General features: G+C 35.3%; 1 protein-coding gene across 3 annotated transcripts in view; it reads left to right on the top strand.

The window, feature by feature from the left end:
* Positions 1–14,197, top strand: part of Cdh8 (cadherin 8) — a 395,024-nt gene that overhangs the window by 128,875 nt on the left and 251,952 nt on the right. For all 3 annotated transcript variants that reach the window (XM_021220862.2, XM_021220857.2, XM_021220861.2), the window contains exon 3: positions 2,316–2,610. In XM_021220862.2, the coding sequence (XP_021076521.1) occupies positions 2,316–2,610 (295 nt within the window). The remainder of the gene's footprint in view (positions 1–2,315; positions 2,611–14,197) is intronic.

Raw genomic sequence — 14,197 nt, 5'->3', positions numbered from 1 at the left:
CTCTCTCTCTCTCTCTCTCTCTCTCTCTCTCTCTCTCTCTCTCTTTCTTTCTTTCTTTCTTTCTTTCTTCCTACTCCAGATTTTATTCCCCTCCCGGCCCCACTCTCTGATTGTTTCACATTCCATACCTTCTCCTTGTCCCCTGTCTTCACAAGGATGTCCCCACCTACCACCACATACCCCACCGCACCTTGAAACTCCCTGGGGCCTCCAGTCTCTTGACTGGTTAGTTGCATCTTCTCTGACTGAATCTAGAGCTAGCAGTCCTCTGCTGTGTGTGTGAGAGGAGGGGGCCTCATATCAGCGGGCGTACGCTGCCTGGTTGGTGGTCCAGTGCTTGAGAGATTTCTGGGGTCCAGGTTAATTGAGACTGCTGGTCCTCCTACAGTGTTGCCATCCTCCTCAGCTTCTTCTGACTTTTCCCTAATTCAACCACAGGGTCCAGCATCTTCTGCCTATTGGTTGGATACAAATATCTGCATGTACCAATCCGCAGTGGAAACTCGGACCCGTAATTGTTTCTGACTCAAAGAACTGCAGGGGTGGAAATGAAGAGGAGCCCGAGGAAAAGAAGGTCCAGTGACAGGCCCAAAGTGAGATCCAGCTCAAGGGGAGGTCCCAAGGCTGGGGATTATTATGGAGGCTATGAAGCACTAATAAAAAGGGACCTAGTATGACTGCCTTTTGAAAGACCCAACAAGCAGCTGAAAGAGTCAGATGCAGTTATTTGCACCACACCTACTTTTTAAAGGAACAAATACTTTATATCTCTAGGTGCAAAAAATTATGCCTGTATAGGCAGATATGTAAAAATTAAACATAAATATGTGTATTTAAGTATTATTTTGCCATATAAAAGTCATTTATCCTACAGAGCAAGATTCAAAGAAGAATAAACATTTATTTAGATTTGTTTCGTTTGGTTTTCTGTGCATATGTAGTGAACATCATTCATGCACAGTGTCCTTGGAGGTAAAGTGGCGCCATCCAATTCCCTGGAACTGGAGTTATAACTTGTTGTGATCACCCAGGTGGGTGCTAGGAATTCAAACTTAGTCTTCTGCAAGATAGCTCTCAACTGCTGCAATATCTCCGGAGTCCCAAATAATATACATTTTAAAATAAATTTATTATTTATTGAACCAGGAGGCTATGTACCAGAACCTACCAAGTTTAATGGGGGAAAACTAAATAGCAGAACACTCCTGACTCTCTGTTATGAACAAACTATAAGGATTATTTTTATTTATTCCTCTCTTATATCATACATTCTGATTGCAGCCCCCCCTTCCTTTCACTTGTCTCCCCACCTCCCCTCTCCCTCAGATCCATTGCTCCTCCACTTACCATCAGAAAAGAGTAGGCCTCCCAGGGACATCAACTGAATAGTGCATAAGAAGAGGCAGTAAGGCTAGGCACATGCCTTCACATCAAGGCTGCAGCAACCCAATAGGAGGAATGGGTTTGTAATTCTGCCTTACTCAGCACCTACATATGTCTGTAAGTCCAAGGTTCTGGTTTATATAAAAAACTCAAAGATGTTGTTACATCAGTGCTTATTGGTGTAATCTGTAATGGATCTGAACTCTTGTTGAACAGTTGCTATTTTCCAAAAGTTCCATTCTTTTGCTTGAAAAGGGTCTGGATCCTATCATTAATATATTTATTTTTTCTATAATGTGGGAATCACTTCCTGGACTGTAACAATTATTGAGAATTAAAGAATGAAATGAAATTCTTAAGTATAGAAGTTGAGTTGTTGAATTTTTTTGGCATAGGTACAGCAGCAATCAGATCAAACTATTGCCCCACTCTATTTTATCTTATCAAATATAAACTGCGCAGAGGTTATGAGCCATAATTGGGCCCTCTGGTTTTAATATCTCCTACTAAATAATTCATTTTAAAATACAATTTAATATATTTACATTAAACCTGAATAATGGTTTTTGCCTCATTGTACTTCATAAAATATAGCATTGATAACTTGTGTTTGTGTGATTGTGTACAAGTATTGATAATTCAAAAACATGCAGTTTTGTGCTGTCTAGAATCTCTCATCATTTTGAAACCATGAAACTTCATATCAAACCAACTTGAGCAATTTATAGAGGCTGGGCTAGATGAAGTTCATTAGGTTTTGTTGTAGCATGCTGTGAATGCAAATGTATATACTGCTTGTACAGTTTTGCTTAGCAGAGACCGAGGAAGTAGTGTAAAAAGAATTAATTTGATACACAACCAAGAGTCAGTTAAGTAATTCCGACGATAATTTAGCTGTCTCCACAACTAACTCCTGCTACTTTTCATTTTAGTTACACACAGATCTGGATCCTGGAAGCAAAAAAATCAAGTATATCCTATCGGGTGATGGAGCTGGCACAATCTTTCAAATAAATGATATAACTGGAGATATCCATGCTATCAAAAGACTTGACCGAGAGGAAAAGGCTGAATATACGTTAACAGCTCAGGCAGTGGACTGGGAGACAAACAAACCTCTTGAGCCTCCTTCTGAATTTATTATTAAGGTTCAAGATATCAACGACAATGCACCTGAGTTCCTCAATGGACCGTATCATGCTACTGTTCCAGAGATGTCCATTTTGGGTATGTATGCTTCCAATTTCTCAGATTTGTTAAGGGTCATCTTTCAAGTAGCTCCTGGCATCAGCTCTGATATGTTGCTGAATAAAAGACATGTATTTCCTACTGATCTGTCATTTGCATTTTTAAAGCCCCTTCCTTGGAGCAAGTTCCACAGCTCAATAGCTCTAGTCCCTTAGTGGTAGAGACTGACAGAGGAAGGGTTTTATTAAAATGGTGCTTCTTACCTGGCACTATTTCAATAGGTTTATTTGCATTCCTGTCAAAGACAAGTATTGTTACTGAGACAGATTTATCAAGATTTGTTCAGACATGCCAAGCTAATCCTATTGATATTTGGTTCATGTTTAATTATTTGTTTGTGTATAATCTCATGTAGATGTAGTACACAGAGGCATAGGAAAATATTTAAGACTAGAGTCAAAAAGATACTGGCCTGATTGAATGGGATGAGTCTATGGTGGGTTATACAGTCTTGTTTATCAATGTCTTTCTCCTTTATGGATAATTGACATTAAGTGCATGGTTTCTACATGCCAAAACTACTACCATTCACTCATTCCTACCTTCTCTGAATCATCGATGTATTTATTATGTAAAAAAGCAGAGCAATATGCTTTCACGAACATGATTTTAACACCCACCCTTGTCAGTCTGATTATCTATTTTTTAACCCCAGCTTTCATACAAGATTTTCCCAAATCGCAGACCATTTAATATAAAGGGAGAGTTGTTAGATCTCTTTCTTCCCTCACAAGTCAGGAAGAAGGATGCAAAATTCAAAGTGCAGCATCACAAAAGTAATTTTTTTGCACATGCGGTATGCTGCTTAGGTTATTTCAAATTGCATTTAAGGATATATGGTAACCAAGAAGGCCAAATAAACTAGAGAAGGTAAAGATGACAAGACAGAAAATGGAAAAAAATACCAGCAATATAATAAACAAAAATAAGTGCGTCAAACCAAAGAATCTACTGCTTCATCTGCCTGCTTAATTCAGTAGCTTACATGCTCACAGGTTTTCAACTTGAAGTACCAAAGAAAACCAAACACAATATTAAAAACCAACATCATCATGACTCTTTAGATGTGTCCGACCTAGCCATCCACAAATTTCTGTGCCCAACATGTTGAAACTCATAAAATATGATAGACATTGGTCAAGTTTTCCTTTTCTTTCAAAATTTGCAGCAAGTTGTTCTTATATATCTGTGGTTGACAGTAGTGCAATATGCAAATTGTATATTAGTTCTTTAAGAATTTTGGACCAAATGCTTGGGTAATATTCACCCACCTTTATCCTCACAACCCAGATTCACCCCCTTAATTTCCACCTAACTTTATGTTTTCGTTATTTTATTTTTTTTCTTTTCCTTATCGAGACCAAAGTATGCTAACTAAATATTGTTGGAACAGTGGTCTTTCATTTGAACCTTATTGACTTATCTGGGGATATACTTTCAAAGGAAACTAACTCTCCTCTTGCAGCAGTCAAGAAATGCCAATATGAACTCATGTAAAGGTGAAGATTCGTGACTGTCTTCCATCTTTATGTTGTGATTTCACTGACTTTAGACTTGCATAGTTACTGTGTATGCCATCACAGCAACTATGAGTTCACATGTGCCTCTGCCCAGCTGTATCTGGGAGGCACCATTTCTTTGGAGCCACCTAACACCTTTTGCTTCCTCTTCTTCATAATCCTGGAGCCTTTGTACGAATCATGTGGTATATATATATATATATATATATATATATATATATATATATATATATATGCATGTATGTATGTATGTATATATTCTATTTAGACATAGACATTTTCTAGTGAAATCTCAATGAATCATCTAACTTCACTCTTAGATTGAGTAGTTCTAGATCAGACCCCAGTGCCATCCAATGGATAATCTCAGTAATCTCCCTAGTAGTATACTCCAATATTCTACCCTTGTTAATTAATGTTTGCATGTACAATGGGAAAATCTTCCATGGATTCTATAGTTTATTTTTCATTGACCAAAACTGCCTAAACTTCTTAGCCACTGATTTTTTTTTTTTTTTTTTTTTTTTTGCTGTTCTTTTTTTTTTTTTTTTTTTTTTTTTGGGAAGGCTTTATTTTTATTCGATATCCTGTTCCTAAGCTGCTTATAATAAAACTGCAGCCGAAACACCCATTTCAACAGCAAATCAGAACTGATTTCAGTTCTTCATATCTTACCCATATATTTCTCCTGGCAGGATTCCATTTTATCTACTTCTCGTGAGAGGAATTCTATTTTTATTTATTTTTTCTGCTCATCAAAACTGAATCGTTGTGCTATAGATGCCCGAAATGACATGGTTGCTTGGAGAAACTTTTATGAACTCCTAGCCATAATGTACCACTCCTCCATCAGCACCACCATAAAAATGAAGTACACAAGCAAGTGGAAACATCCCTGTCTTTGCACAGCTTTTAAATTCAGAAGCACAGGCAGGAAGTAAGAAATTCTGTGCTTACTTTAGATCTTGTTTTTTCTAGTTCTTACCGAATTTGTCTTTTTTATTTAAATTTTTAAAGGAAGATTAGAAAAAATGGAATTATTAGCATGTTCTGTACATAGACCATGATTAATTTGGTACAAATGGGGACCAAAGAAACTGTAACTGTCCCCTGCTACTTTCTCTCTCTTAAGCCCAATGCTCTATCTGTTGACTGTAAATATATCAGAAAATGGCCTTTTTGTTCATCTAAATTATTTGCCTGATATATTTGCTGGGAAAATTCCAGATACATACACATTGGACATGTTATTTTCAATCTATGAAAATTTATAAAAAGTTATGCACTACAGAATATCATGTACCTCGGTGTATATGTGTGTGCCATTGTTGCTGCTAAAGGAATAGAATTAAGTGATCTTTATACACACAAACACATATGCTTATATGCACACATATATATATTGTACATATGCACATAAAGATATATAAAAATTAATCTTTAATACCTAAGAAGTGTTCCAGAATTCACAGAGAATTTGTTCACATTACCAGTACAGATTTGAGTCTAGATTCCCTTCTTTATTCAGCAGTTGATTGTGAAATATTGACAGGTTAAATTGGCAGCCCTATTCATAGCTATGGTGATCAATTCATGACTCTAATGCTCAAATACAAAGTAAAGGAATTCTTGAAAAAAAATTCATGTACCATTATTGGTTGCTTTAGTGGTTATGAAATTATCTATATTAATGCATTCCTCACCTTACCTTTGTACGTTCCTATTTGTATTGATTTGGGGCTTTGCGTGTCTAGTTTTTGTTGGATGCTGTCTTCTCTGGTTAATGTAAGCAGAGGCAGCTACACTATTTTATTGCCAAGTCTCATGAAGATGAATATCAGGGTCAGCTACTGACTCCTTTCCTCATTACCACTCTTTTCTTTTCCCTCACTTCCTTTCTTCTTTCCTTCTTCTTCCTTTGCTATTGCACAAATGCCAGCACTGTCCCCATAGGCCCTAAGGAATGCCAGTAAGAAATGAGCGATTTCATTGAGCAGAGAGAGGAAAATAAAACTCTAATTGAGAAATTTACCAATACTTAACAGAAGCAAATGTGATGCTTGAGAATTGCTTTCCAGTTGTCAAGCTGTCAAGATAAAACACACATATATATTTGCCCAAATGGCAGCCAAATTAATTTAGACATATCTGAATCAGAAGCTGGAAACATGGTTCCTTTATATTCTACAGAGATTTTCAGAATTCATAATAATTTGCTTCTATAGCGAAGTTGTATAAAGATATACGTGTCAGACTTATTTTAACAGTGGAAACTGAAGTAATTTTCATGTTAAGATTTGCCCATATTTTTTACTTCAAATAGTCAGTATATAGCTTAATGTTTTTGTGTATCGAGGTAGTGAGTTTTAAACTGTAAATTTTAGTCTAGATCTAGACTGAGGTGCACTAAACTTTCTATTTGCTTTATCAATTGATTCTGGAGTTAGCATGTTCCATATCTGGTTTCCAATTGTGAGACTTTAAGAATTCCTGACTTAGGAACATTTCATTAGCCTAGGGGATATAGGAAGCCCTAGATAGAAGTATGCTTGGGGAATGTCAACCATCAACTGCTATGTGACCCAAGATAGAACTTAAATCCAATAAAAACAAGTTTCTTTACAACCAAGATCTTGTGATTTCTTTGTAACCCTATCATTTAATAAATTATTGAAAGCATAGAGAAAACCTTGGTCAACGAAAACTTGTTCAATGACAATTATTCTAGATATTTACATGATAGACTGAAATGAATTTTTTAGAAAAACAAAACAGAGGAAAAAAAAACAAAGGGTGTAAAAAGGGACTTGATAGCATGTAGAAGTTGGACTGTGAGGTATTGTTTCATTATTGTCTATGAAGCCACAAAATACTAAATAGTGGATTTTAAGCTTCCTAATGCTGTGACCCTCTAGTACTGTTCCTCATGCTGTGATAATTCCAACCATAAAACATAAAATCATTTCCTTGCTCCTTCATAACTGTAATTTTGCTGCTTCTATGAATCAAAATGTAAATATATGATACGCAGGATATCTGATATGCAACTCCTTTCAAAGGGTCATTTGACCACTGCCTCCAAAGGGGTCGAGGCACACAGGGTGAGAATCACTGATGAACGCTACATATCTTCTCTACTATCTTGCAGCCAAGTAAGGCTCTAATAGGAAAAATTATGCATTGAAATGTTATCCCTGAATATCATGTATGTTAAAATCTTTCTAATTTCTGCAATAGTTCTGTGATTTCAATACAGCGATAAATTTCACTAGTCCTTATTAATTTTAATCAGAAACCAGGATAACAATCACTATAATAAAGCTAACATCTGGTACTGCTACCTCCAGTGGGTCGACCATCATGCTCTACTGATCTCTAATAATATCTCTAAGGAATATTGTTTATATGACACCAATGATTATGCTGCATATTTACCATAGTTAATGCTCTTCTAAGGTGAGAGAGCTTTTGAGGTCAGCATACTTTGCAAATTAAATAAAAGATGTGACAAGAAAGTTGCAAAAAAAAAAAAGTTCGGAGTGAGATATTACAGTTACCAAGGTAGAAATGTAAGTACTTTAAAAATGTAAGACTAATACAGCACACAGAAATTCAAATAACAATAAGCATCTATAAAGATCCCTGCAGTGAATGGCAAGGGCTGAAGTACTGTTAATGTATTAGATACAAATACAAAAGAAAGTGAATGGAGTGGACTCTGTTTCTGTTGGTGGAGAAAGTAATTTTTTGGAAAGTTTAAAAAACGATTTAGGAAATATGCCTTTTAGAAAAATCACATCCCATGGGTTTCCAGGGTTTTTCCATCTAAGATGTAATGGAAGCAACTACACTACATGAAACTGAACAGTGACTCAGTTTAAAGGAAAAAAAGTGGTAAAATTATTAAGTTTTTAATGTATCATTGTGTTCATTTATTTCTCTTCTCTTTACATTTATATAATGAATCTTTGTAAATTTGCCCTTTTATGGTAAAGACTTTTAGGGCTTCTTTTGAAGAGAAGTACATAAACATACACTTATTTGTGATCATTGTTATGTTTAATTTTAACTCACTAGATTTAGTCTTAAGAGAAAGTGCTGGGTATCAACCCTACATCTTTGCTGTAACACCAAAGAGTAAGATGTTGATGTCTTGTCTCCTTATCCCCTATGTAAGTCCTCATATAGATTTAATTATATACTGTAATAACACCACCATCAAGTTCAGGAACTGAATACTGACATACACTTGCTGTTAAATACAGAGGCCTCACAGAATTTCCCACCTGTCCAAAATGTGCTGTTGTGCGAAAGAGTAGCCTCTCAAGGGCCAAACATGCATGAGACCCTATTACTCTATAATATAGTTTTCTGTAGTTGTCTCTTCCTTGATGTGGCCTTTATGTTTCATAACTAAGAAAAATATTTTATATCAAATCTGAAATGTTGTCAGTTATTTCTCTGGTTTAATACAGAATATGCCTTTTGACAATACTTTCCAAAATAAGGCAACACTGACTTCTGTGATATGCCCTATTTTTTCCATTATCGGTGACAATAACTTTGATCACTCTGCAAAGTAGGTGCCTCCTGTAAATCTATTCTTTTGTTTAGTTTGTGTGCTCAATGCTTTGAACTTTCATAAATATCTTATTTGTTATCAAACTATGAACACCAAATTTTAACATCAATATATTTCATGGGTGAATTAATTAGTCGCATAAGGAAACGCAATCGGAATTTTTTTTCAGTTCTCTCCTTCGGTGACATTATGGCATTATGTGGCATATTAGTGATATTATAGGGTAGAATGTTCCTTTCTTCCTATTTATTTACTTATGAATATGCTCAAACTAATATGGTGATTTAGATTAATGTTTTATCTTGTAAGCCATTGCAGTTACTTAAAAATATTTATTATAATGCTTGATTATCTTGAACAAGAATATGGTATGATCTTGAAGTTGATCCCGATTGTTCTTCTGCAATTTTTACTTTCTTGGCCAACAAAGTTTTTTGAGACGTTTTTGAGGGTTTAGTTCAGTTAGAGAATTAGAAATTTATATGAAGAAATCCAATGCCAAATCTAGGTTGTAGTGTTATTAATTGTTGTTAGAGAGTCTCTGTCTCCAAAAGTTCATGAAAAAAGTGGATCTGAAGAATTCTTTGGGGATATGTATATGCTTACACACACACACACACACACACACACACACACACAAACACACACACAAACACACATTTTACTCAATTGTACAGTGTTTAATTATGTTTTAAAAACTCAGAAATTAAGAGAAACAGTTTATTTAGAAAGAAGATATTCCTGTATATTATTAGTTAACTCCATATCATATTGTGTTATATATAAATACAACTAATTATTGCATAAAATATCTCCAAAGATATAGGTGTATTGAGGGAAAACCATATAGAGGTAAAGGCAGAAACATGACTTGTGCTATCAGAAGCTAATAGGTAGCTAGAAAGGCATGATAGGACCACCCAGAGGAAGATGCGTCTATAGGCACTGTGATTTCAGATTTTAGAACTATAAAAAAAGAGAAATTCTGTTGCTTTACGAAATAGTAATATGGGCAAGAAAGTAGGCATCCGTACCTATCTGTATCCAGAGGACTGATATATAATAGATATCCAGCCACATTTTAAAGATATATAAAAGGTACACTTGCACAATCTCACATAAACAACCTCTGGTGACTTCTTGAACTCGAAAGAAAGAAAGAAAGAAAGAAAGACAGAAAGAAAGACAGAAAGAAATAAAGAAAGACAGAAAGACAGAAAGAAAGACAGAAAGACAGAAAGAAAGAAAGAAAGAAAGAAAGAAAGAAAGAAAGAAAGAAAGAAAGACAGAAAGAGAGAGAGAGAAGGAAGAGTCAATTCTGACAAAAAAAAAGAAAAAAAATACAAAAATAGATTTAATGCATTTGACAAATTCTGAATTTAGGTTGGGCTTATATTGTCATTTTGGTCCTTAAAATAGTAACATGATTTTTCTTATTTCATATTATCTGCTCTTATTGCATTTCAGACATTTATATGATCATATAATTCATTGTTTTCAAAAAATCTGCATACGTACAGCAACTTTACTAAATAAAGGGCTTAGAAAAAACACATTTAATGAGAATACATTTTGTTTCTATGCAAGGGCTCAGGTTAGATTAGCATGCAACTAATTATTTGTCTTTTATATATTTTTTCTTTATTTTTCTAATGTTGTCCCCTTTCCCATTTCTACCCCCCATTCTGGAAACCCCCTACCCCATACTCCTTCCTCCTGCTTTTATGAGGGTGTTCCCCTACCCACCCACTCACTCTTGCCTCCCCACCCCCGAATTGTTCTACACTAGGGCATCCACCGAGCCTTCACAGGACCAAGGGCCTCTCCTCCCATTGATGCCTGACAAGGCCATCCTCTGCTACATATGTGACTGGAGCCATGAGTCTCTCCATGAGTACTCCTTGGTTGGTAGTTTAGTCCCTGAGAGATCTGGGGGGTGGTCTGGTTGGTTGTTCTTCCTATGAGGTTGCAAACTATACTGACCTCAGCTTGCAAGGAGCAGTACATGTTGTGACCCCAAATAAAGTTTGTATCCACACTTTTTCTTTTGTATCACACTTTTCTTTTTTATAATTAAAGAAACATTACATGCTCAAAAGATCAAAGGATGCTGTGTCTTGACAAACTATTTTAAGCTTCTGCACTTATTTTTATAATCATGAGTGTGTAGCTTACTTTTGTGATCTCTTTTTCTCTCTCTGAGCAATCTTTTTAAGAATCTGGCAGCATTGTTTTCTAAAGGAATGATGCGAAGTGAAAAGGGAGAAAACATATCTTGATGGATCTGATTATATTTTTTTGCCAGCTTTGATTCAGAGAGATGAGCAAAATTGAAATTCTTTGGGAAAACATGGGCAGAAAATCATGAGGAATGAAATAAACAATTTCAAAAGATATCCAGCTGGTGTACCTGATGTGAATGGCAATAACAGCTGTAGTTTCAAAACCTCAGGACAGAGTGAACATTCCATTTGTATTCTGCATAAAGAAGCTAAATCTTCATTAAGGATGTGAAGATGGCATAATACCTGTATACACACACACACACACACACACACACAAAGTCACACTGAAAGGCAGAAGCTGGGGAAGAGAATGAAATAGCAAGCAAAATTTGCAACATCTACTGTATATCTGCAAACATATATGTATGCACACATTCAGTATAATTTAAACATATGCAATCCAACGTTAATTTCTAATCTTCTGTTTTAGTAGCTCTTCAACAGTGTCCAAAGGTTTAGAAATCACCAAAATAATGTGTATTCCATTCATGACTTTTCCCTTAAATTATGATAGTCTTCCAAGAGAAATTAAGCTATTTCTCCATGCTGGATGAAACCAAGCTTGGTGAAAAACAAGAATAAGATTATAAACATTGTTTATGTGTGTAAATTTTGTAATAGGGATCCCTCTAATCATCATTTTTCTGTACTAATATGCTTTCAGAACTGCCTCAAGAACTGTGACAAGTTTAAAAAAACAAAAAACCCCTGGACAGAAGTATACAATTCATCCTTAATGTTACCTGTAGAATTCTTAGTATTTTTCTTACCTCTTACATCGTTAAACTCCCACTGCTAACCTTTTTAGATTTTAAAGTCCATCGTCCAAACCTAAGTCCATAATATGTAATCAAACACAGCAGGATGAATTTAGGGGATTTTCATTCTGCATTTCATAGAAAAAATGGTTTTCTGTCACTCTGAAAACAGTCCTGATATAACTACAATTCATCAATTAATTCCAGCTCTGTGCCAATAGCTTTACATGCAATCTTGTTTCAAGATACACATCCATGGGATGTTAGCTGGTTTTAGTAGGTTTTTTTCCCCCTTTGTTAATTGTCTTTGCAAGTTTTTAAGTAGGTGATTTTTGCACTAACTGTTCAATAAAATTTCATAAGAGTGGCATAATAACAAGAAAACATGGTTCTTTATTTGATTTTCTAAGTGTTGCTACTTAAAATAAAATGCTTATGTTATTTTTGTCTTATGTAAGAAAAATATCATACAAAATATATTTATAAATATGTATGCAAGAGTCCAAAAATTAAATCTATAGAAAACAGATGTTTGAATCCCTGTCTGTGTGTCTGCAGTGAACTATGAGTGTCCCTTGGAAAGATTTATTGTCTGCATTTGGCTTAGAAGCTTCTTCCTCTATTCACAGTTCTACTGTAATTTGACTTAGTCTTTTAGAAGATTAAAACAAAATTAAAGATTTGACTCAGGATTAACAATATCCATGTGAAGAGGCAACACTGACGACATAGCTCTACACGGGCCGAACAATCAGGTCAGTCTCTCTAGGTAGCAAGTAAAGGCTGGTTTCTACATCCATACAGAGCAGTAGCTAATGGCTATAATTATTTTTGTTTTTTCTTTAATTTTCTTCCTCCTCTTGATGCTTTGGCTGCTTGGTAGAATGCTTGTAAATTGGAGTTATCTTAATGTTGCCTCTGTACGACCCTGAGAAGTATACATTTGATTCAGTGTCACAGTGGTTTTTGAAATGATAAGTTACCAAGGTTGCACCAAAATTTACAGTACTTAAAAAACTTTTCTATAATCAAAACTTCATCCAGATCCATTCTGAGCCTTCTGAGAGCCAGGAGACACCTACTGAATTGTTGGTACTTGGAATAATGAAACCAGCAAACCTGAATTTACCACAGAATTGTATTTCCAAAAACATTTACTACATGGAGAGGAAAGTGGGGTCCTTCTCAAACAGTCTATGAATCTGATGTTCTTTCAGATTTCTTTTGTTTAATTTTAATTAGAAATGTTCTTTATTTGTGTACATGTGCGCATTTATGTGATCATATGCTTATAAGCTACAGGTTTACAGAAGACATCAGATTCTCTAATTATGGATGACGGAAGCTGAACCCTTGTCCTCTGAAGGACAGGGGATGCTCATCTCTGTAAACTTAGCTTTGCCACTTTGCCTTTAGAAAGAAATTAATATTACAAGGTACATCATGTGATTGATTCTACAAAGGGTATTCAGGATGCTTGTGTGTCTAGAGCTTTGTGAACTGTCATGAACACACACAGTGTATTTCAGGATTATTTTTATTTGTTCCAAAAGGGGCTCTAAAAATTCATGAATTAAGAGGATTTGGAGAAGGACAGCTCAAAGAGTCAGCTTTTTCCCAAATTTGTCTGGGAGGAAAATGAGTCAGCTGCATGTCAGGGCAGCACTAAAGCATACATCTGTGAAATTCTGAAATCTTGGCTGAAAATGAGTATCAGACACCATTGTCAATAGATTTCTGACATACTCTCCCAGGAAGCTTGCCTCTCATAGTAATGGAGGTTTTATAGATTCTCTATGAATATAAGTCGGCATTATTTCTTTAAATTTGATATTCAATTTTGGTACAAAAGTTTAGGTGAACATGGTTTTTTTTTCCCCCTTTGGTTGATTAGCATTCATACATTTATAGCTTTGTGGCATAATTTTATTGTCTTTTCACTCAGATATTTCATGTAGAGAAAAATAACATTATTGATTTATATGACAGGATGCAACAAGCATAGATATACACACAGATTAATAGAGAAGAATAATTAAGGAGATATTTAAGCTGTTAAATGAATGAAAAATAAAGGTAGCTATGTAGACTTATGGAGAAAGAGATTTAAAATATGCTACATGTCTCCTTATGTAATTAGTTATCCTGACAAAAGACAAAATATAGTTACTACACAAGGCTGTGAGTGAGAGCATATGGATTTTGGATAATGTATGCACTCAGATGCCTTTTTCCGCTCTGCCCGGATGGAGTTGCATCTTTTGTTTCTGGACTCAGCTTCACAGCCAGCAGCATCACATTTGTGCCATTACTGAAGAGGATTTTATTCTGTTTCATTCTGTTAGAGGCACAACAGGAAGAGCCTTTATCTCCATGTCAGACCTTTCAGAGCTCATCATTGTATGCCCATTGTGATTCTTT

The sequence above is a fragment of the Mus pahari genome, chromosome 20 (genome assembly GCF_900095145.1).
Source record: "Mus pahari chromosome 20, PAHARI_EIJ_v1.1, whole genome shotgun sequence".
Classification (NCBI taxonomy): domain Eukaryota; kingdom Metazoa; phylum Chordata; class Mammalia; order Rodentia; family Muridae; genus Mus; species Mus pahari.
Note: the sequence above shows the minus strand (reverse complement) of the source record. Positions and strands in the feature narration are given on the sequence as shown.